The sequence below is a fragment of the Delphinapterus leucas genome, chromosome 20 (genome assembly GCF_059928025.1).
Source record: "Delphinapterus leucas isolate spDelLeu-1000000601 "Yukka" chromosome 20, BTC_Dleu_Yukka2, whole genome shotgun sequence".
Classification (NCBI taxonomy): Eukaryota; Metazoa; Chordata; class Mammalia; order Artiodactyla; family Monodontidae; genus Delphinapterus; species Delphinapterus leucas.
In genome coordinates this window covers 1,445,674-1,466,944 of record NC_143148.1, presented here as the reverse complement: position 1 = coordinate 1,466,944, position 21,271 = coordinate 1,445,674, and the positions used below count along the sequence as shown (strand labels likewise).

At 43.3% G+C, this 21,271-nt stretch overlaps 1 protein-coding gene and 1 pseudogene across 1 annotated transcript; both read right to left on the bottom strand.

Annotated features, from left to right (window-relative positions):
* Positions 1–7,116: 7,116 nt before the first annotated feature.
* On the bottom strand, positions 7,117–7,763 carry LOC149744531 (uncharacterized; annotated as a pseudogene).
* On the bottom strand, positions 7,682–19,117 carry LOC111170043 (uncharacterized). Its single transcript, XM_089901952.1, has 3 exons — positions 18,055–19,117; positions 16,670–16,796; positions 7,682–10,410 (listed from the first exon to the last, which is right to left on the bottom strand). The coding sequence occupies exons 1-3, from the start codon at positions 18,085–18,087 to the stop codon at positions 8,348–8,350; spliced, it is 2,223 nt and encodes a 740-aa protein (XP_089758078.1). The 5' UTR covers positions 18,088–19,117; the 3' UTR covers positions 7,682–8,347.
* Between the last annotated feature and the right edge of the window lie 2,154 nt (positions 19,118–21,271).

The following is a 21,271-nucleotide window of genomic DNA, read 5'->3' as shown; positions in this document are numbered from 1 at the left end:
CTGAGTCATATGCATGCATACTCTAATCCAACAGATGGTGATCAGGGGTCACATCTCAAAGGTCGTGATGTGCAAGACTGAGCAAAAGAACTTGGCATTGAGTGGAGATTCTATCTCCCCTGTAACCCGCAAGCAGCAGGGTTGGTAGAAAGGAAAAATGGAGTATTAAAGCAGCAGATTAAATCACTAAGAGGTGATGGATAAAGAAGATGTGGTACATATATACCATGGAATATTACTCAGCCATAAAAAAGAATGAAAAAAATGCCATTTGAAGCAACATGGATGGAACTAGAGATTGTCATACTGAGTGCAGTAAGTCAGACAGAGAAAGACAAATATCATATGATATCACTTATATGTGGGATCTAAGAAAATGGTACAAATGAACCTATTTACAAAACAGAAATTGAGTCACAGATGTAGAAAACAAACTTATGGTTACAAAAGGGGAAAGGGCTGGTGGGGGAGGATAAACGGGGAAATTTGGATTGATGTGTACACACTACTATATATAAAAGTTAACTAATAAGAACCTACTGTATAGCACAGGGAACTCTATTTGGTGCTCTATAATGACCTATATGGGAATGGAGTCTAGAACAGAGTGGTTATATGTATATGTATGGCTGATTCACTTTGCTGTACAGCAGAAATGAACACAACATTGTAAAGAAGCTATACTCCAATAAAAAACTTAACTTATAAAAAAACAGGTAAATGTAAAACAATAAACGGAAGCCTTAATTAAATACAGTTTGGAGACCAGAAAGGGGAGCTGTCATGCCCTGCAATGTCCAACAGGAAGAAGAAAGACTCCTCTCCTCGCAAAGACTCAGCCAATGAAAAGCCATGGACTCTTTGTTTACTACAGCCCTCCCAACACCCTTTTCCTGTCTATAAAAGTGTTCCGGGGCTACCCTCGTGGCTCAGTGGCTAAGAATCCGCCTGCCAATGCAGGGGACACGGGTTTGAGCCCTGGTCCAAGAAGATCCCACATGCTGTGGAGCTACTAAGCCCGTGCGCCACAACTACTGAGCCTGCACTCTAGAGCCCGCAAGCCACAACTACTGAGCCCAGGTGCCACAACCACTGAAGCCTGTGTGCCTAGAGCCCGTGCTCCACAACAAGAGAAGCCACTGCAATGAGAAGCCCACGCACTGCAATAAAGAGTAGCCCCCGCTCGCCGCAACTAGAGAAAACCCACACACAATGTGCAACAAAACAACAAAGACACAATGCAGCCAAAAATAAATAAAATAATTTTTTAAAAAAAGTGTTCCCCTGCCCTTGCCATGCAGGAAATAGCATGTGCCTTGCCATAGTTATGGACCCTGATTTGTAACTCTCTGCTGATCCCAAATAAGCCCATCTTTATTTTTTTTAATTTAGTTATTTGGCTGCGTCAGGTCTCAGTTGTGGCATGCAGGATCTTCACTGCAGCATGAGGGCTTCTCTAATTGTGGTGTGGGGGGCTCCAGAGTGCGCGGGCTTAGTTGCCCCGTGGCATGTGGGATATTAGTTCCCCGACCAGAATCGAACCTGTGTCCCCTGCATTGGCAGGCGGATTCTTAACCACTGGACCACCAGGGAAGTCCCTAATCCCATCTTTATTGAAGAAATATCTGACAGTCTATTTGTTTCAGGTCAACAATCTGACATTATCAATACTGATCCAGAGACCTGGACTTTGGCATACACGACCCATAACAATGGGTAAGAGTATTCTTTTTCTGTCAAACTACACAGGCAGCCTGTCAAACCGACTGCAAGTATCATTTAAAACAACAACAACACATTATTAGAGCCATGGGTGGCTGTGTGCAGAATGGGAGGGGTTTATGTGACTTACCCCAGGTTATGGACATCTGAGCACCCAGACAGCCCTATGCTGGAACAGAAAAATCTAAACAGAACCAACCTAATGAGGCCAGGGATAGGGGATGGATATCACTGGAACTGTGCAGTCACTCCATCATATTGAAGTACAGCAACTAGTTTGTCACTGACTTGTTGCACTGGCCAAGTATTCACTGGGTGGCCCTAAATGGGACCTGATGGTTGTGTGGCACTAATCTTTGGCCATGGCTTCCACCTGGGTGGCAGGTTGCTGTACCCTGGGTTTTCCCTGGGCACAGGGGAGAATCCACCCCACAGGAACAGTTGCCAACCTCCCTCTCCACAATTCTAGGTGGGTACATTCTGTTTCCCACTGGTGTGATCCGCCTCCATCGGCCTGGAAGGTGTTAAAGCACACATAGCAGCTCTTAGAAAATCCACCCAGACAGCCTCAAATGACAGCCAAAAAAGCCTGTCTCTATTGAAAACTCAAATATCTCTAAACAGAAAAGCTGTCCTCCAAAGTAGGAAGGCCATGGACATTACTACTACCACTCAAGGAGGCACGTGCACCATTAACTACAGAATGTGGCATGTTCATACCCCAGGAGTCGGCTAACGTCATATTGAAGTCACACGATGACAGAGGCCAACTTTCACGAGTTCTTGGTGGAAAAACATGACACTGAGTTTGGAAACACTGTCAGTCTGTTTCTTCTTGCCTGTGCCTCTACTGCTGCTTAGGTATCTGCCTTCAGCACAGCCAGGTATCTGCCAAATGAGCCACCTCCATGCAACAGAAAGCCATGGCCGACGGATGTGGGCAAGCTGCGGAAGAGGGGAGCTCGGGAGATTGCAGAGCCGGTCACGGGGTGGTGGGTAGTGTCGGAGGAGGTCATTGAGAAGACGTGACTGCTGGGTGATCCCCAGGCTGGACCTGGGCAACAGGAGGCCCCTCAGTCACTCTGCTGTCCTTGTAATGTGCATTTACTTGCCTTCTCCACTTCCAGAAGCTGCTCCAAGGATACAGCCTTCAGACAGAAATGTGGTGTTGAGACTATCTAGACAGTGTATGTGGCTGAATCCAGTTAGGGCGTCCATACTAACTTTTAAGATTTGGTGGGTGGGGACTTCCCTGGTGGTCCAGTGGCTAAGACTCTGCGTTCCCAATGCACAGTGTCAGGTTCGATCCCTGGTCAGGGAACTAGATCCTGCATGCCACAACTAAGACCTGGCACAGCATGCATGAAAGAAAAGGAAGGAAGGAAGGAAGGAAAGGAAGAATAAAAAGAAAGATTTTGTGGGTGTATGGGGAAAACCACACATCTTGTAGCCAAGACAAGACCCAAGACAAGCCTCATAAGTTCCCTTGCCCATTAAAACTGCCACCTACTTATATTGAGTGGTCTGGCTCTTTGGTCTCTTTTTTTTTTGGCCACATCGCACTGCAGGTGGGATCTTAGTTCCCTGACCAGGGATCAAACCCGTGCGCCCTACAGTGGAAGCACGGAGTCTTAACCACTGGACATCCAGGGAAGTGCCAGTCTCTTCCTTTTATTGCTCCTCACAAAGAACAAGTTAAATGCCATCATTGCCTGTACATCCGTCAGGAACTGAACCTGAAGGAGTTCCAACAAGTCACCTAAAGATTCTCTGGTGGGAAACCCACGTGAGACCTCAGTGCCCTGCAGCACTGTCCTCCTGAGGGTGGCTCCACGGCATCAGCTCGGGCCGCTAGTCAGGAGGAGCGCAGGGTGGCTGGGCTCGGTGTGTCACCACAGGCGTACCCACCTCATGGGGAATGGGAGCCTTGGCTCTGCAGCTCATCTAAAGGCCAGGGGACAAGACGCTCCTTATCCCTGTTTACAGAGGGTTGGGGGAGGAGAGAAGGTAGGTGACTCATTTATCTGTGAGTCAAGGCAAGAGGATCCAGGATGTGAATCCAACATCTGGGCTACAAACCCAGGTTGCCTGACCCAGGCTTGGAGAGTCTGATCCCTGCCCTTCTAGCTCCCTCCATATCGGGCTTTGGAGACTCAAAGAATGTACTGTTCTTCCTGATGTCATTTAGTCTAAGAGTCCTGCTCCAACCTACCAACCCCCATAAAGGAGCAGGAAAACGGACAAACACTACAAAGCAACGTCATTATTCACTGTCTGGACTTCAGAAAGTGATAGACAACATATTAGGGTAGATTAATATTTTTCTTCTTTTCCCCTTGGCTGCACTGAGTGGCTTGTGGGATCTTAGTTCCCAGACCAGGGATTGAACCCAGGCCCTAACAGAGCCCTAACCACTAGACCATCAGGGAATTCCCAGGGCAAATTAATCTTAAAAGTGTATGGTAACATGTGTCCATTACACCGTGCATAACAAAAAAACTGAAAAAACTCAGGGCATGCCCTTCCAGTACTGAAAGCTTTTCTTCCATAAAACAGTCACATTATTCAACAAGTGAAAATGGATGACACTCCAATACACATCTTTGTTGTTTCAATGTCCTACTTGTCAAAAAAAAGAGAAAGAATATAGCCAAAGTTCATAAAATAGAAGATAAAAATGGATATTTTACAAAAGAGAGCAAATGACAAAAGGGATCAAACATCCGAAAAAATGCTAATCATGAATTCTTATGGAAATACAATGAAAACAACAGTGAGACAGAGTAACAAACTTATTAAAAGGGTTAAAATTAAAAACGACTGGCCAAATAAGTATTCGCTAGGATATGGAGAAAATGGAACCCTCATACAGTGCTGGTAAAAATGTAAAAAACACAATTATTTAGTCAGAATTTGTTAGTTTCTTCAAAAGCTAAATAGTCACCTACCTCATGATTCAGACACTGCAATCTAATTTTTTGAACAAAAGATAAATGAAACAAATATCCATATTAAGAACTGTACACAAATGTTTGCACCAGTTTATTTTCTACAGTCAAAATCTGGAAATACCCAAAATGTACATAAACAAGTGAATGGATAAATAGCAGTATATCTAAAGATAAGAGTACTGAACCAAAAAAGAACATAAAAGAGAGGGATGAACTACTCACATAACATCTGTATAACAAATACAACATCATATAAAATAATTGTAAAATATAAAAGAAACCAGAAAAAAGAGAGTAAACATTTAAGGATTCCATCATATAAATTATAGAAAACATAAAGGTATCTATTATAATGGAAAATAAATCAATGGGGACTTGGAGGGCTGTAAAGGGCAGGGACACAGAGACTGCAAAAGGACATCAGGCAAATACATGGTGACAGATATGGTCATTACCATGACTGTGATAATGTTTTCACAGGTATCATGTGTATGTCAATATTTACCAAATACTTCACTCTAAATATGTGTACTTTACTACATGTAAATTACACCTAAATAAAACTTTAAAAAAACACTTTAAGATAAACAAAATCTGTATGCCCCACTTTTTTGGAAAATAGATTTGACAGCCCTATAGTGACTCCACCATCTTTTTGTCATGCCCTCTGGGTGTCAGTCTTGCCTCAGTGGCAGCAAACACTGGCGAGTAATAAAGGACATTTCCACTTCAGTCAACAGGAATGTTGGCTGGCTCACAAGAGCCACATCCCTGGACTACTTTCCTCTACTTTTCTTTTTTCTGCCTGTGCAGCAACGGCCTTGAGGCGAACATTGCAGGGAAGTTACAAAAATCCACAAAACTTTCCAATTGTCTTCTCTGACAATGACCTCAGCTACACAAGATAAACATGCCTGAAGGTCCTGAGATTTGTGTACACGCTGATCCTGCACATAGGTCATCGTCACAAAGGCATCGGTGGATGCACTTTTAGAAGGGGCACATTCCAATGAGCTGGCTGCTGTCTCCTCTGCTCCCTACTAACCCAGTTTCTGTATCAGTTTCAGTTTCCCCTGACCCCTATAGTCTTACAACCAGTGACTGTCACCCATGGAATTGTGGACATCAGGGCACATGCTCTTTGCAAAACCAAGGGAGGAGATTCCTTTCAACAGTGCTGACATCTCTTGTGATATCCCCTGTGAACAGGGGAAAAAATTCATGCTGCTCCAAGAACTTGAGATGGTCACATCTTACTCCTCTTGAGGGTGATGTCTGAGTCTCCTAAAACTCACAGCATCCAGGCTTCAAATGAGGACCAAAAAGCCCTGCCCTCTCTCCTACAACTTCATCGGCACCAATGCAAATTTGACCAAAAATGGCAAGCCAATTTTTGCCATCATATTATCCTCCCTGAGGCCCATGCCTGTGGAGCCCAAATCTCCTTATAAAAAACCTCTAGCAGTACAAAGAACTCCAAAAACAAAGTAGGCCTTAAACAGTAAGGCATCCGTATTATACAAACCAAAACAATGTGTGGCACACAGTTTGGGCTGGTGACTTGCTAGACGGAAAAACTGAGCATTTGAGAACATGTCCCTGGAAAATGTTGTCCTTCTCTGCACATTGTCAGCTGAATTCATATGACGTTCTCAGGGCCAACATTCCTTCAGGCTTTTGTACACGTAGTCAGAGAGAGGGGAACACCAACCCCGAAGGGACTGGGCTACTACTCCTGGTTTGCTCCAACACTTGGAAGAACAGAGGTCAGTTTCCCTGAGCACACTGGGCTGGTGACTGATGCCCATGGTGTGGACCTGCCAGGTGATAGAGGTAAAATGGCCACAGAAATGGGCAGTGACATAAATCTGGGAAAAGCCCTGGACAGATTACAAAGGGCAATATAGCCACACATGCTTCCCACGTAACTGAAACTTAAGGGGTATCTCCCCCTGTGGAAAACTGGATATATGAGATTGAATTCAGATGGGTGGCTCCTCAGTTTCTTCCAACGTCATTACCCTGAACTAGAAAATTGCACATTTCTTTGCATGTTCAAGGCCTTTATCCAGTGTAAATTCTACCATGTATAATGAGGAATTTTTTTTTTTTTTTTTGCGGTACACGGGCCTCTCACTGTTGTGGCCTCTCCCGTTGCGGAGCACAGGCTCCGGACGCATTGGCTCAGTGGCCATGGCTCACGGGCCTAGCATCTCCATGGCATGTGGGATCTTCCCTGACCAGGGTACGAACCCGTGTCCCCTGCATGGCAGGCGGACTCTCAACCACTGCACCACCAGGGAAGCCCCAGGAAAGTTCTTTAGGAAAGGATTTCCCAAATTCTTGGCACGAATAGGGCTTTTCCTGTGAACTCTCTGATATGAATAAAGGGTGGAACTAGAGGTAAAGGATTTACCCACATTCACCAGACACTTGAGGCCTTTCACCTCTGTGAACACTGATGGTGAAGGACTGCAGAGCTCTGGGGAAAAGATTTCCCACGTTCACTACCCTCATATGGCCTCAATCCTGTGTGAACTCTCTGATGATAATGGAGGCCGGACCTAGACGAAAAAGACTTCCCACATTCACTGCATTTATAAGTCTTTTCTCCAGTATGACCTCTACAGTGTTCAATGAGATAAGAATTTGCCCTAAAGGACTCCCCACTTTCAGTGCATTCATAAGGCCTTTTGTTAGTGTGAATTCTCTGATGTTCATGGAGAATGGAACTACAAATAAAAGATTTCCCACATTCACTACACTCATTTGGCCTCGATCCTGTGTGAACTCTGATGTTAATGGAAACCAGACCTAGATGAAAAAGATTTCTCACAGTCACTGCACTGATAAAGTCTTTCTCCTGTGTGAACTCTCTGGTGTATTAGGTGACATCTTTGGATAAAAGATTTCTCACATTCACTGCACTCATAAAGCCTTGACCCTGTTCTGATCATAACACTCTGATGATAACAAAGTCTGGACCTAGATGAAAAAGATTTATCACATTCACTGCATGCATAAAGGCTTTACTGCATTGTGAACTCTACAGTTTTCAGTGAGATAAGAATTTGCCCTAAACGATTTTCCTTATACAGTGCATTCATAAGACCTTTTAAAAAATATTTATTTATTCTTTTTTTTTAATTTATGGCTGAGTTGGGACTTTGTTGCTGGGTGTGGGCTTTCTCTAGTTGTGGCAAGTGGGGGCTACTCTTCGTTGTGGAGCACGGGCTCTACGCATCCGGGCTTCAGTAGTTGTGGCTCATGGGCTCTAGACGCAGGCTCAAGAGTTGTGATGCACAGGCTTAGTTGCTTCACGGCATGTGGGATCTTCCCAGACCAGGGTTTGAATCCATGTCCCCTGCATTGGCAAGCGGATTCTTAACCACTGAGCCACCAGGGAAGCCCCCATAAGACCTTTTGATTACATGAATTCTCTGATGATCCTGGAGGATGGAACTATAGATATAAGACTTCCCACATTCACTGCACTCATAAGGCCTTTATCCAGTGTGAACTCCCTGATGATAACGAAGGTTCCTCCTAGTGGTAAAAGATTTCCCACATTCATTACACTTATAAGGCCTTTCTCCTGTGTGAACTCTCTGGTGTATAAGAAGGTAAGATCTTTGGATAAACGATTTCCCACATTCACTGCACTCATAAGGCCTTTATCCAGTGTGAACTCCCTGATGATAACGAAGGTTCCTCCTAGTGGTAAAAGATTTCCCACATTCATTACACTTATAAGGCCTTTCTCCTGTGTGAACTCTCTGGTGTATAAGAAGGTAAGATCTTTGGATAAACGATTTCCCACATTCACTGCACAAATAAGGCCTTTCTCCTGTGTGAATTCTCTGATGATTACTGAGGTTGTAACTAGTGGAAAAAGATTTCCCACATTCACTGCACTTGTAAGGCCTTTCTCCAGTGTGAACTCTCTGGTGTATAAGAAAGTGACATCTTTGGGTGAAGGATTTCCCACATTCACTGCACACATAAGGCCTTTCTCCTGTGTGAACTCTCTGGTGTTTAAGAAGGGAGCACCTTTGGATAAAGGATTTCCCACATTCACTGCACACATAAGGCCTTTCTCCTGTGTGAATTCTCTGATGATTACTGAGGTTGGAACTAGAGAAAAAAGATTTCCCACATTGACTGCATACATAAGGCCTTTCTCCAGTGTGAACTCTCTGATGATTACTGAGGGTGGAACCAGAGGAAAAACATTTCCCACATACAGTGCACTCATAAGGCCTATCTCCAGCATGAGTCTTCTGATGATAACACAGGGCAGAGCTGGAGGTAAAACATTTTCCACACTCACTGCACTCATAAGGCCTTTCTCCTGTGTGAACTCTCTGATGATAACGAAGGCCAGAGTGAGAGGTAAAAGACTTCCCACATTCACTACATTCATAAGGCCTTGATCCAGTGTGAACTCTCTGATGATAATGGAGGCCACGGCGAGACATAAAAGATTTCCCACATTCAATGCATTCATAAGGCCTTTTTCCACTATGAACCTTCCAGTGTTGAGTGAGGTAAGATTGATGACTAAAGGATTTCCAACACTCACTGCACTCATAAGGCCTTTTTCCTGTGTGAACTCTCCGGTGGAGAATGAGTATCGAGCTATTGGTAAAAGATTTCCCACATTCACTGCAAGCAAAAGGCCTTTCCCCTTTATGCACCCGCTGGTGTAGGACGAGCACCGAGCTATTGGTAAAAGAGTTCCCACACTCACTGCAATCGTAAGGCCTTTCTCCTGTGTGAACCCTCCAGTGTACGATGAGGTAAAATTTTCGTCTAAAAGATATCCCACATTGAGTACACTCATAACGCCTTTCTCCAGTGTGAATTGTCCGTTGTCGAATTAGGATGGATCTACAGCTAGGAAACTGCGCACATTCACTGCACAAGTAACAATTTTCTCCAATGTGTCTCCTCCAGGGATAAATAAGGACAAAGTTTTGGTTAAAGGATTTCCCACATTTGCTGCACTTGTACTGCCTTGCCGCAGTATGAATTCTTCGATGCAGATTGAGGGTTGAGGTTCGCCTGAAAGATTTTCCACATTCACGACACACAAGAAGCCTTTCTCCAGTATGCACTCTCTGGTGCACAACAAATGAGGATTTGTACCTGAATGTCTTCCCACATTCACTGCACACAAAACAATGTCTTCCAGGGTGGACACCCTGGTTCTGAACAAGTGCATGTTTCGGGCTGAAGGCTTTCTTGAATTCTCCCCAGCTGTAATGACTTTCTCTGCTTTGTAAAGTTGCCTCACGCTGGGCAATCTTGTTTGGCTTCTCCCTGGTGTGAGTGATCTGTTGCTGGAGATGTCCCAAGGTGGCCAGAAAGTCTTTCCCTACTTCCTCACAGGTAAAGGGCTTCCTTGACACATGGCATTTGAAGCTCTTCACAAACAAGGCCCTGACTACAGCGTTTCTGAAGGATTTCTCTTCTATCTCCTGTTTCTGGTGTTTCTGGAGGTTTGCACTAAAATGATATCGTTTCATACATATTCTACACCCGAACACTTTCTGGCTGTGTTGTGTTTCTTCATGCTCAGCCAAGTGAAAAACACCTCTCAAGATCAGACTACACTTCTTACAGGGGTGGCTCTTCTGGGAAAATGAGCCTTCCCTGTGAGTCCTGGCCTGTGACATGCTTATAGAAATGCTTCGTTGAAAGGGTGCTTCGGCATCCTCTGCTCCACAGCAGCAACCTGAATGCAAATAAATGCTGGTGAAGTACACGTTAAATTTATAGGAAGGAGGCAACATCATCATAAATGGATGTGTCACATCTAAGAATGAGTCAGTGGGATGCTCTTCCACACAAGAGATTTGAAATTCCATTGCGGAAGTGGCTACTTATAAAAAGGTCATAAGAAACTACTATGAACAATTAAATACCAACAAACTGGATAAACTAGAAGAAACGGATAAATTCTTTGAAACAGACAACCTACCAACAATGAGTCATGAAGAAATAAAAAATATGAATGGACCAATAACAAGTAAGGAACCTGAATCATTAATTTAAAAAAATCTCCCAACAAAGAAAAGTCCAGGATGAGACAGATTCACTGGTGAATTCTACCAAAGATTTTAAGAAGAATTAATGTCAATCCTTCCTCAACTCTTCCAAAACACTTAAGAAGAAACATTTCAAAACTCAATTTCTGAGGCTAGCATTACCCTGATACAAAAGCAAGATATGCAAACTACAAGAAAGGAAAATTACGGGCCAAACTCCTTGGTGACCATAGAATGAGAAATTCCTAATAAATACTCAACAGCACGTTCAAGAATCTTACACTATTGAATAATAAAAAAAAAATTTAGGTAACTCCCTGGCAGTCATCCAGTGGTTAAGACTTGGTGTTTTTACTGCAGAAGAAGAATCTTACATTATTATCATTATCAAGTATGATTTATCCCTGGGATGCAAGGGTAGTTCCTCATATACAAGTCAAAAAACATGACTTACCATATTAACAGAATGAAGGATAAAAATCATATGAATGTCTCAAAAAATGCAGAAAAAGCACTAAACAAATTGAGGATAGTTTCATGTTAAAAACTCTCAACAAATTAGGTATAGAAGGAATGTATCTCAATACAATAAACCCATACCCAATAAGCCCACAATAATATTATACTCAAAGTTTAAAAACTAAAAGCCTTTCCTCTGAAATCCAGAACAAGCCAAAGATGCCCACTGTCCACATTTCCACATTTCTATTCAACACAGTTCTGCAAGGGCTAGCCAGAACACATAGTTATAAGAAAAAAAAAAAAAAAAAGGCATCAAAATCACAAAATAAGTAAAACTGTCTGTGTTTGCAGGAGATATGCTCTTATATAGAAAACCCCAGGGACTCCTCCCACCCAAATCTGTTAGAACTATTAAACAATATCAGTAAAGCTGCAGGATACAAAATCAATATGCAAAAAGCAGTTGCATTTCTATAAACTAACAATGAAATATCTGTGTTCTGAAAACTATAAGACAACGATGGAAAAAACCGAAGAAAACACAAATAAATGGAAAGACATCCAGTGTTCTTAAATTGGAAGAATACTATTAATTTTACCAAGAGCAACTTACAGACTGAAAACAATCCATATCGAAAGTCCAATGACATTTTCCAAAGAAATAGAGTAAACAATCCTAAAATTTGTATGGCAGCACAAAAAATCCCAAATAGTCAAAGCAATCTTGAGAAAGAAGGACAAAGCTAGAGGCATCACACTTCCTGATTTCAAAATATTACAAAGCTATGGTAATTAGCACATGATGACACTGGTATAAAAACACATAGACCAATGGAACAGAATAGAGAGCCCAGAAATAAAGGCACACTTATATAACTCATCTTTGATAGGCACCTCAAGAACACACAATGGATAAAGGACAGTCTCCTCCATAATTGGTGATGGGAACACTGGATATCCACATGAAAAAAAAAGAAAACTACACCCTTATCTTACACCATTCACAAAAATTAACTTGAATTGGATTAAAAAATTTTAATGTAAGACTAAAATTGTAAAACATTTAGGAGAAAATGCAGAGAAAAATCTCCTTTACACTGGTGTTGGCAATGATTTTTTTGGATGACACCAATAGCACAAGCAATGAAAGTAAAAATAAACAAGTGGGAGTATATCAAGCCAAAAACCTGAACAACAAGGGAAACAAAATGAAAACACAACCTAAGGAAAAGGAGAAAATACTTGTGAAGGGTTTATCTGATAAGGGGTTAATATCTAGAAAATATAAGAACTCATACAATTCAACAATAAAAAATGAAAGAATCCAATTAAAAATGGGCAAAGGACCTGAATAGATATTTATCCAAAGACATACAAATGGTCATCAGGTACATGAAAAGGTGCTCAACGTCACTAACATCAGGTAAATGCAAATCCAAACCACAATGAGGTATCACCTCACACCTGTTTGGAATACTACTATCAAAAAGACAAGAGATGGGCTTCCCTGGTGGCACAGTGGTTCAGAGTCCACCTGCTGATGCAGGGGACACAGGTTTCGTGCCCCGGTCCGGGAGGATCCCACGTGCCACGGAGTGGCTGGGCCCGTGAGCCACGGCCACTGAGCCTGCGCGTCCAGAGCCTGTGCTCCACAACGGGAGAGGGCACAACAGTGAGAGGCCCGCGTACCACACACAAAAAAAAAAGACAAGAGATAGGTGTTCACGAGGATGTGAAGAAAAGGAAAGCCTTCTACATTGTTGGTAGGACTGTAAATTGGTACAGCCATTAGGGAAAACTGTATGGAATTTCTTAAAAATTGAAAAAAGAACTACTATATGGTCCAAAACTCCCAATTCTATGTGTATATCCAGAGGAAACAAAATCCATACCTCAAAGAGGTATTTGCACCCCCATGTTCATTTCAGCATTATTCACAATAGCCCAGGTTTAGAAACAACCTAAGTACAGCCATACCTTGTTTTATTCTGCTTCAAAGATAACACATTTTTTTACAAATTGAAGGTTTCCAGTAACCCTGTGTCAAGCAAGCCTATTTGCACCAGTTTTCTAACAGCATTTGCTCACTTTGTGTCTGTGCATCACATTTTGGTATTTTTTGCGATATTTGAAACTTTTTCATTATTATTACATTTGTTATGGTGATCTGTGATCAGTGATCTTTGTTTTGGGGTGCCACAAACTGTACCCATATAAGACAGGAAACTTAATAGATAAACATTATACGTGTTCTGGCTGCTCTACCAACTGTCCAATCCATCTCTCTCCCTGTCCCCAAGCCTCCCTCTTACCTGAGATGTAACAATACTGAAGTTAAGCTAATTAATAACCCTACAATAGCCTCTAAGTGCTCAAGTACAAGGAAGGATCACACTTCTTTCACTTTAAATCAAAAGCTGGAAATGATTAAGCTTAGTGAGGAAGGCAAGTCAAAAGCCAAGATAGGCTGAAAGCCAGGCTTCTTGGACCAAACAGTATTAACCAAGTTGTATCAATAAATACAAAGGAAAAGTTCTTGAAGTAAATTAAAAGTGCTACTCTAGTGAACACACAAATAAGAAAGCAAAAGAGCCTTATTGTTGATATGAAGGAAGTTTTAGTGATCTGTATTCAACATCAAACCAGCCACACATTCCCTTAAGCCAAAGCCTAATCCAGAGTCAGGCCCTAACTCTCTCCAATTCTGTGATGGCTGAGAGAGGTGAGAAGCTGCAAAAAAAAAAAAAAAAAGTCTGAAGCTACCGTAGGTTGGTTCATGAGATTTAAGGAAAGAAGCCGTCTCCAGAAAATAAAAGTCCAAGGTGAAAAAAAAGCACACGGTGAAGCAGCAAGTGCTGATGTAGAAGCTATACCAAAGTTATCCAGATGATCTAGCTAACATAATTAATGAACGTGGCTACACTAAACATTTTTAATGTAGATGAAACAGTCTTATGTTGGAAGAAGATGACATCTAGGACTTTCACAGTTAGAGAGAAGTCAATGCCTGGCTTCAAAGCTTCAAAGGACAGGCTGACTCTCTTATTAGGGGTAATGAGGCTGGTGACTAGAAGTTGAAGCCAGTGCTCATTTATCATTCTGAAAATCTTAGGCCCTTAACAATTCTGCTAAATCTACTCTGCATATATTTTATAAATGGAAAAACAAAGCCTGGATGTCAGCACGTCTCCTCATAACATGGTTTACTGAATATTTTAAGACTACTGTTGAGGCCTACTGCTCTGAAAAAAAGATTGTTTTCAAAATATTACTGCTCACTGACAATGCAGCTGGTCACCCAAGAGCTCTGATGGAGATATATAAAATTAATGTTGTTTTCATGTCCACTACTACAACATCCATTCTGTAGCCCATGGATCAAGTAGTTTACACTGTCAAGTCTTAAGAAATACATTTCATAAGGCTACAGCTGCCATAGATAGTAATTCCTCTAATGGATCGGGGCAAAGTAAATTGAAAACCTGGAAAGGATTCACCAATCTAGATGCCATTAAGAACAGCTGTGAATCATGGGAAAAGGTCAAAATATCTACATTAACAGGAGTTGGGAAAAACTTGATTCCAACTCTCTGGATGACTTTGAGGGGTTCAGGGCTTCAGTGGAGGAAGTAACTGCAGATGTTGTGGAAAAAGAAAGAGAATTAGAAGTAGAGCTGGAAGATCGCTGAATTGCTGTAATCTCAGGAGAAAAATTTAACAGATGAAGAGTTGTTTCTTATGGATGAGAAAAGAAAGTGGTTTCTTGAGATGGAATGTACTCCTGGTGAAGATGTTGTGCAGGTTGTTGAAATGATGACAAATGCTTTAAAATATTACATAAACTTAGTTCATAAAGCAACAACAGTAGGGTTTGAGAAGATTGACTCCAATTTTGAAAGAAGTTCTACTGTGTTTTAAAATGCTATCAAACAACATCGCAAGCTACAGAGAAGTCATTCATGAAAGCAGAGTCCATCAATGTGGCAACCTTCATTATTATATTATTTAAAGAAATTACCAAAGCCACCGAAACCTTCAGTAACTTGATCAGTCAGCACCCTGATTAGTCAAAAGCAAGGCAGGAACCTCCATCAACAAAAAGATACAACTCAGATGATGGTTAACATTATTTTAGCAATAACGTATTTTTTAACTAAGTTATACACGTTGTTTATTTAGACATAAGGCTACTGCACACTAACAGGCTACTGTACAATGTAAACATAACATTCATATGCACTGGGAAACCAAAAGTCTGTGTGACTTGCTTTATTGTGATACTTTACTGTGGTGGTCTGGAACAAAGGCTGCAATATGCCTGTATCTGTCTACAGATGAGTGGGTAAATAAAGTCTGGTATTTATATGCAGTGGGGTATTATTCAGTCATAAAAAGGGAAATCATGCATTTGTGACAACACTGATGAACCTGGAGGGCATAATGCAAAGTGAAATAAGCCAGAGAAAGATAAATACTGTATGCTAAAACTTATATATGGAATTTTGAGAAAAAAAAATTGTTGAACCCATAGCAACAAAGAGTTGCTATGGGGCTCAGATCTAGGGGAAATGGGGAGATGTTGGTCAGTTATAAGATGAAAAAGCTCTGAAGATCTAATACAGAATGGAGCCTATACTTAATAATGCTGTATGGTATACTTCAAATGTGCTAAGAAAGTAGATCTTAAGGGTTCTCACACACACAGGAAATGTAAATATAATATGTGAGGTACTGGATGTGTTAATTAACTTGATTGTAGTAATCATTTCACAATGTGTGTGTGTGTATATATATAATCATGACACTGCATACTTACTTTAACGTTTTACCTTTTTTTTATTCTTTGGCCACAATGCGCGGCTTGTGGGATCTCAGTTCTCCTACCAGGAACTGAACCCAGGCCACGGCAGTGAAAGTGCTGAATCCTAACCACTAGACCACCAGGGAACTCCCTGTACACTTTAAATATATACAGTATTATTTGTCAATTATACCCCAATAAGCTGGAGAAAAGAAAAAAGAAAAGAGATCTAAACACTACAAGTAAAACCATGAAGGACAGCCTTGGAAAATAGTCCATGGTCCAAGTAAGTAATGGTCATGACAATACCTTCAATTCCTGGCATATGGAGGCAGAACGAAATGTCAGATGATAAAAAGGAACAAAACCTGGGACAAAGAAGTGCCATGGACGTGGATACACCACCTGACCAGGGAAAGGGCAAGTATTAGCCTCACTGCAAGACTGCTGACCTCAAATCCATCCCTACAAGGGTTGAGTACAAACTGTATTGGGGCTATGGGGAGAGAAGGGGGCAGTGCAAACAACCCAGCCCTACCTATCACAGCAACTACCCAGAAAGCTGGGGAAACAAACAGTGCCCAAGGTCCATATGTGAGAAGGACACAGCACACCTTGGAGAAGAGAGGGTGAGGCAGGATACAGAGCCTAGCCCAGGTCACTGGGGAGGGTGAGTCTCTTACCCAGTGAAGATATAAGTGCAAAGTTCTCCAGCATCACATCATGGTACAGGCGTCTCTGAGCCTCATCAAGGAGCTTCCATTCCTCCCAGGAGAAGTACAGGGCAATGTCCTCAAAGGCCACACCATCCTGTCATGAATGAGATAGATGAAACATAAACATTCTCTCTCTGAGGACCCACAATTCATCTCCTCACACATGTATTCCATGGTCATCCTCCATCAGAGCTCCCCACGTCAGGCCTGGTGCCAATGATGCCTGATCTCTCCTCACTGTGTTCAGCCCTCAGCCATAAAAGGCGGTGGCCGGGGGGATAAACGCCATCTAAACTCTGGGCCTGGCCTACAGGGCCCCATCCCTCCCCCGAAGTAATTCCCCTGAGGTCTCCCACATTGTGCCTCCAAGACACAGCCAAACATGGGCTCATCTTTACCCTTAATCCCCAACACCAGGTCCTGTGGGCCCTCAGCTCACACTTCCCCTTGATGTGCACGTCATTCAGTTGATCAAACCTCTTTCACATCTTCAGACCTCACAGTTGCACTCCCACAGCTCTACCACCTCCCTGCCGCACATCACAGGCATCTCTCTGGACTCACGCAGGTACTTGGAACATGGCATCCACAGAGTGCTTAACAAAATCAAACATGATCTGGAACAATCCCAGTTCTCTGAGGGAGCCCATAGCCAGGAAAAGCCCTGCCTGCCTTGCTTCTGATCTCTGTTTCAGTATTAGCCACCCAGAACCAGTGAGGGACTGGGACACCCTCTCCTGCCTTACATAGGTTCCATAAGTGCCTCTTCAACCTTCAGAACCTGGGCGTAAAAGGAAGGCAACCATGGCTGGGCTCCATGTGTGCAGGACTCCGTTGTATCCCCACCCAGCTCTGGAACCTAGTGACCTCAGGCTGACTGACTAACCTCTGCTGCCTCTCATCAGATCCTGTGACCTTGGAAGAGGACTCTCTTTGTCACCCCCATTCCAATCCGTTCGTTCTCTTCTCTGAGCAGCTTTTTGAAAACTTTTAAAGCCCTCACATACACTGTTCCTCGTCCGTTCACAGCCCTCTGTGACTCCCAGGTCCCTCAGAATAAAGTAACAACCTCTCTCTCTGCCGGTCCAGGCGTGATTCCACCTCACACTCTCTTTACTGCAGTCATAAGATGCACCCCAGGTTTCCCGAATCCTCCTGGCTCAGTCCGACCTCCAAGCCTTTGCACCTGCCGGTCCCTCCGCCTGTCACTCTTGCCCATGCCCCACCCAAGGCCGCCTCACCGTCCTGAACATCGCGACCTGGGCTGCGGGCACGTGAGCAGGCGTCCCGCACTCGGGGCTTTAGTGTCTAGTGCAGTGAGGGCGGTGAGGGGCCAGAGGACGAGTGTTTACCTCAGGCGGGTCCCTCAGGGCAGCCACAGCCATCGGACTCCCTGGGCGGAGCGGGGCCGGGAGCTGCGACAGAGGAGGCGAGACGCAGGCACGGCGGTCACTCTCCCGGGCCTGGCGCAGGGCAGCCCGTGCTGCGTCGCCGAGCCTCAGACGCACCCCTGAGTAGCAGGGACAGACCCTCCTCTCGGACTTTCTCGGTCCCGTCACCTAGAACCTGACACAACACTCCGAGGCCGAACCGACCAGAAGGAAGCGAAAATGACCGCCGAAAGGAGGACGCCGGAAGTCCCGCCCCGACACGATGCGCACGCGCGGGAACTCCTCACCCTGATTGGTCGTGGGTTTGTAACTGCGGCCTCTCGGCCAGGGGCCTTCTGGGAGCCGCGGCGAAGCGAGTTGATACTGTTCAACCCGAGCGTTAGTTTTGCAGCCCCCTGAAGCAGGTGGACCAGCAGGAGCTGAGCCTCTGCTTGTTCCCATAAAAAACGGCTCCCTTGCTTGTATTATCAGTCATTTTCAGAAGTGGAAACAAAAATCAACAGGATCAACAGAAGTGGAAGTAAAATAGGAACTGCCAACCTAAATGTCCTAAATTGTATAAAAGCTAATTTTTAGTTTTGTGGCCTTTTTAGAATTGTTAACTATTGTGTCCCCTAACTATATACACACACACACACACACACACACACATATTTAAATTTTGTTACAAAAATTAACCCATTTATTAAAGGGTAGCAGCTTTTCAAATGGTGCTCTTTCTACTGGTCCTTCAATTCCTTCAATCTTCTCATGGCCGATTTTACTGTGATGGCAGGAGTGGTGTTGTAAATATAGTTAGGCCTAACTATATTTTTTTGGGTGTTGAGCTCATTTATTTATTTGGTGACAAGAAAATATTGAATGAGAATTGTGTTAGTCTGCTAGGCTTGCCATAACATTTGAATACTATTGAAACCGAGGGTAGTCATAAGCTATTAATAAAAAATAAATTGTAACCTGCCTTCACTGATCAACCTCACTTTGCTTTTACAAAAACGTGCACGTACTCCCAAGCATCAAATAGCCTAAACAATAAGATCTTTGCCAAGTTGCTTTTTAGGAAATTGGGGTCACCTGTGTCCAGTTTGAGCTCAAGTTGGTTAAAACTGTTAAGACCACTGACTCTCCAACTGGGCATATGCAAGTGTTGGCTAGGTGACTTTCTTTTTAGTTAATTAATTTATTTATTTTTGGCTGTGTTGGGTCTTCGTTGCTGCATACGTGCTTTCTCTAGTTGCTGCGAGCGGAGCAGGGGCTACTCTTCGATGCGGTGCGGGAGCTCCTCATTGCCATGGCTTCTCTTGTTGCAGAGCTTGGGCTCTAGGTGTATGGGCTTCAGTACTTGTGGCATATGGACTCAGTAGTTGTGGCTCACAGGCTCTAGAGTGCAGGCAGTAGTTGTGGCACACAGGCTTAGTTGCTCCACGGCATGTGGGATCTCCCCACACCAGGGCTCAAACCAGTGCCCCCGCTTTGGCAGGCGGATTCTTAACCACTGTGCCACAAGGGAAGTCCCCAGCTAGATGGTTTTTGATGTCAGAGGGCCAAAAGCCCACCCTCAGAACATGCTAAGCCTGCCATTTTCTGAACATGTATCTCATGAAGAAGTCTGTAGCTTACTTTTACCTGTGCAGAATGACAATTACTGCACCTTTTCCGTATCTTCAATCCCCGCCCTCACCCCTGCCAAGCTTTATCCCATAAATATTCCTAGCCCCTTGCCTTTGGGGAGATGAATTTGAGATTTGCCCCTCCTTCTCCTTGCTTGGCTGCCTTGTGAATAAACAGTTTCTCTGCTGCAAACCAGTGTCTCAGCTTTTGGCTTGTTGTGCGTAGGTCACATGAAACTGGTTCAGTAACAGTTTGGACTGGGTGGCTTAAATAACAGAAATTTATTTTCTCGCAGCTCTGGATGCTGGAAGTCTAAGAGGAAGGTGTCAACAGTTTTAATTTTTCCTGAGGCCTCTGTTTTGGCCTTTGGGTAGTCCACTTCGTGCTGTGTCCTCACATGGCCTTTTCTCCCTGTGATCATACTCCTGGTGTCTATCCCTCTTCTTATAAGTGATGAAATAAAATTTACATTTTAAGGAAGGACAAGAAAATTTAAACATAAAATTTTCTGTTTTGGCCTCCCTACCTCCTTAATGTGCAGTGTGCATCTGCATTACACACTGTTGTAGTTTTTCTTATGACAGGGCCGAAAGTAAACTCATCACACGAGATGAATTGTGCCGAAGCACAGCAGTAGAGGGCTGCCGCTCGCTCAGGCAAAACACTGCCGTCTGTCCTGCTGTGGTAGCTTTTATTTAAGCATTACCTATGTTTACATTTTAAGACTTGTTTTCTTAACATTGATTATACAGGCAATAATGGGCTTTCTTGAAAACATGCCATGCTTCGTCCTTGAGCGTAAAATCAGCACAAGGACATTGCCTTGTGTTCCCACCATTCTGATTATACTGAAGTAGCACAAGGACATTTCCTTGTGTGCCCACCATTCTGATTATACTGAGGACATCGCATGGATCAGTGCCCGAAGCACTCAATGCTTATTCGAAGGCCCCCGATTTGCCGGGGGGGGGCTCAAGGCATTCAGGACTGTTTACAGTTCTGGCTTATTCGCATGCCCCCGGTTTGCCAGGGAGGCGGTGGTGGTGCTCAAAGCAATCAGGACCGCTTGCAGTTCTGGCTTATTCGCCAGTCCCCAGTTTGCTGGGGGGAGGGGGTCATGGGTCACGTCTCCTTTCCACGTCCTCAGTTATTCCATTACACACACTAACTAGTCCTCCTCAAAGATGGGAATGCTATCTTGAATGTAAAGATCAATTTTTTTCCCCTTTCTTCTGATGCTAGCAATGGAACTTCTTAAAAGATAAGCATTCTTTCCAAACTCTGTTGGGGGTCATGCTGACTCACTGCTCGCTTTGTACATACTTACTTGGCCTATGAACTTTATGTAAAATGTCAGTATGTCATTCTTTTGTACAATCCTTTGTCTGAAAAATGTAAATAATTGTGCCTTCAACTTCTAAAAGGCAGAACAGACCTCAGAGATTCTGAGAGTCTGTCTCCTGGGTGATAATCCTCAGTTTGACTTGAATAAAATTCACTTTTTTCTTCTTAACTTGATTGTTAATTGAGTTTTTGTCAACAGAAGGAAACCAGTCTTAATGGGATA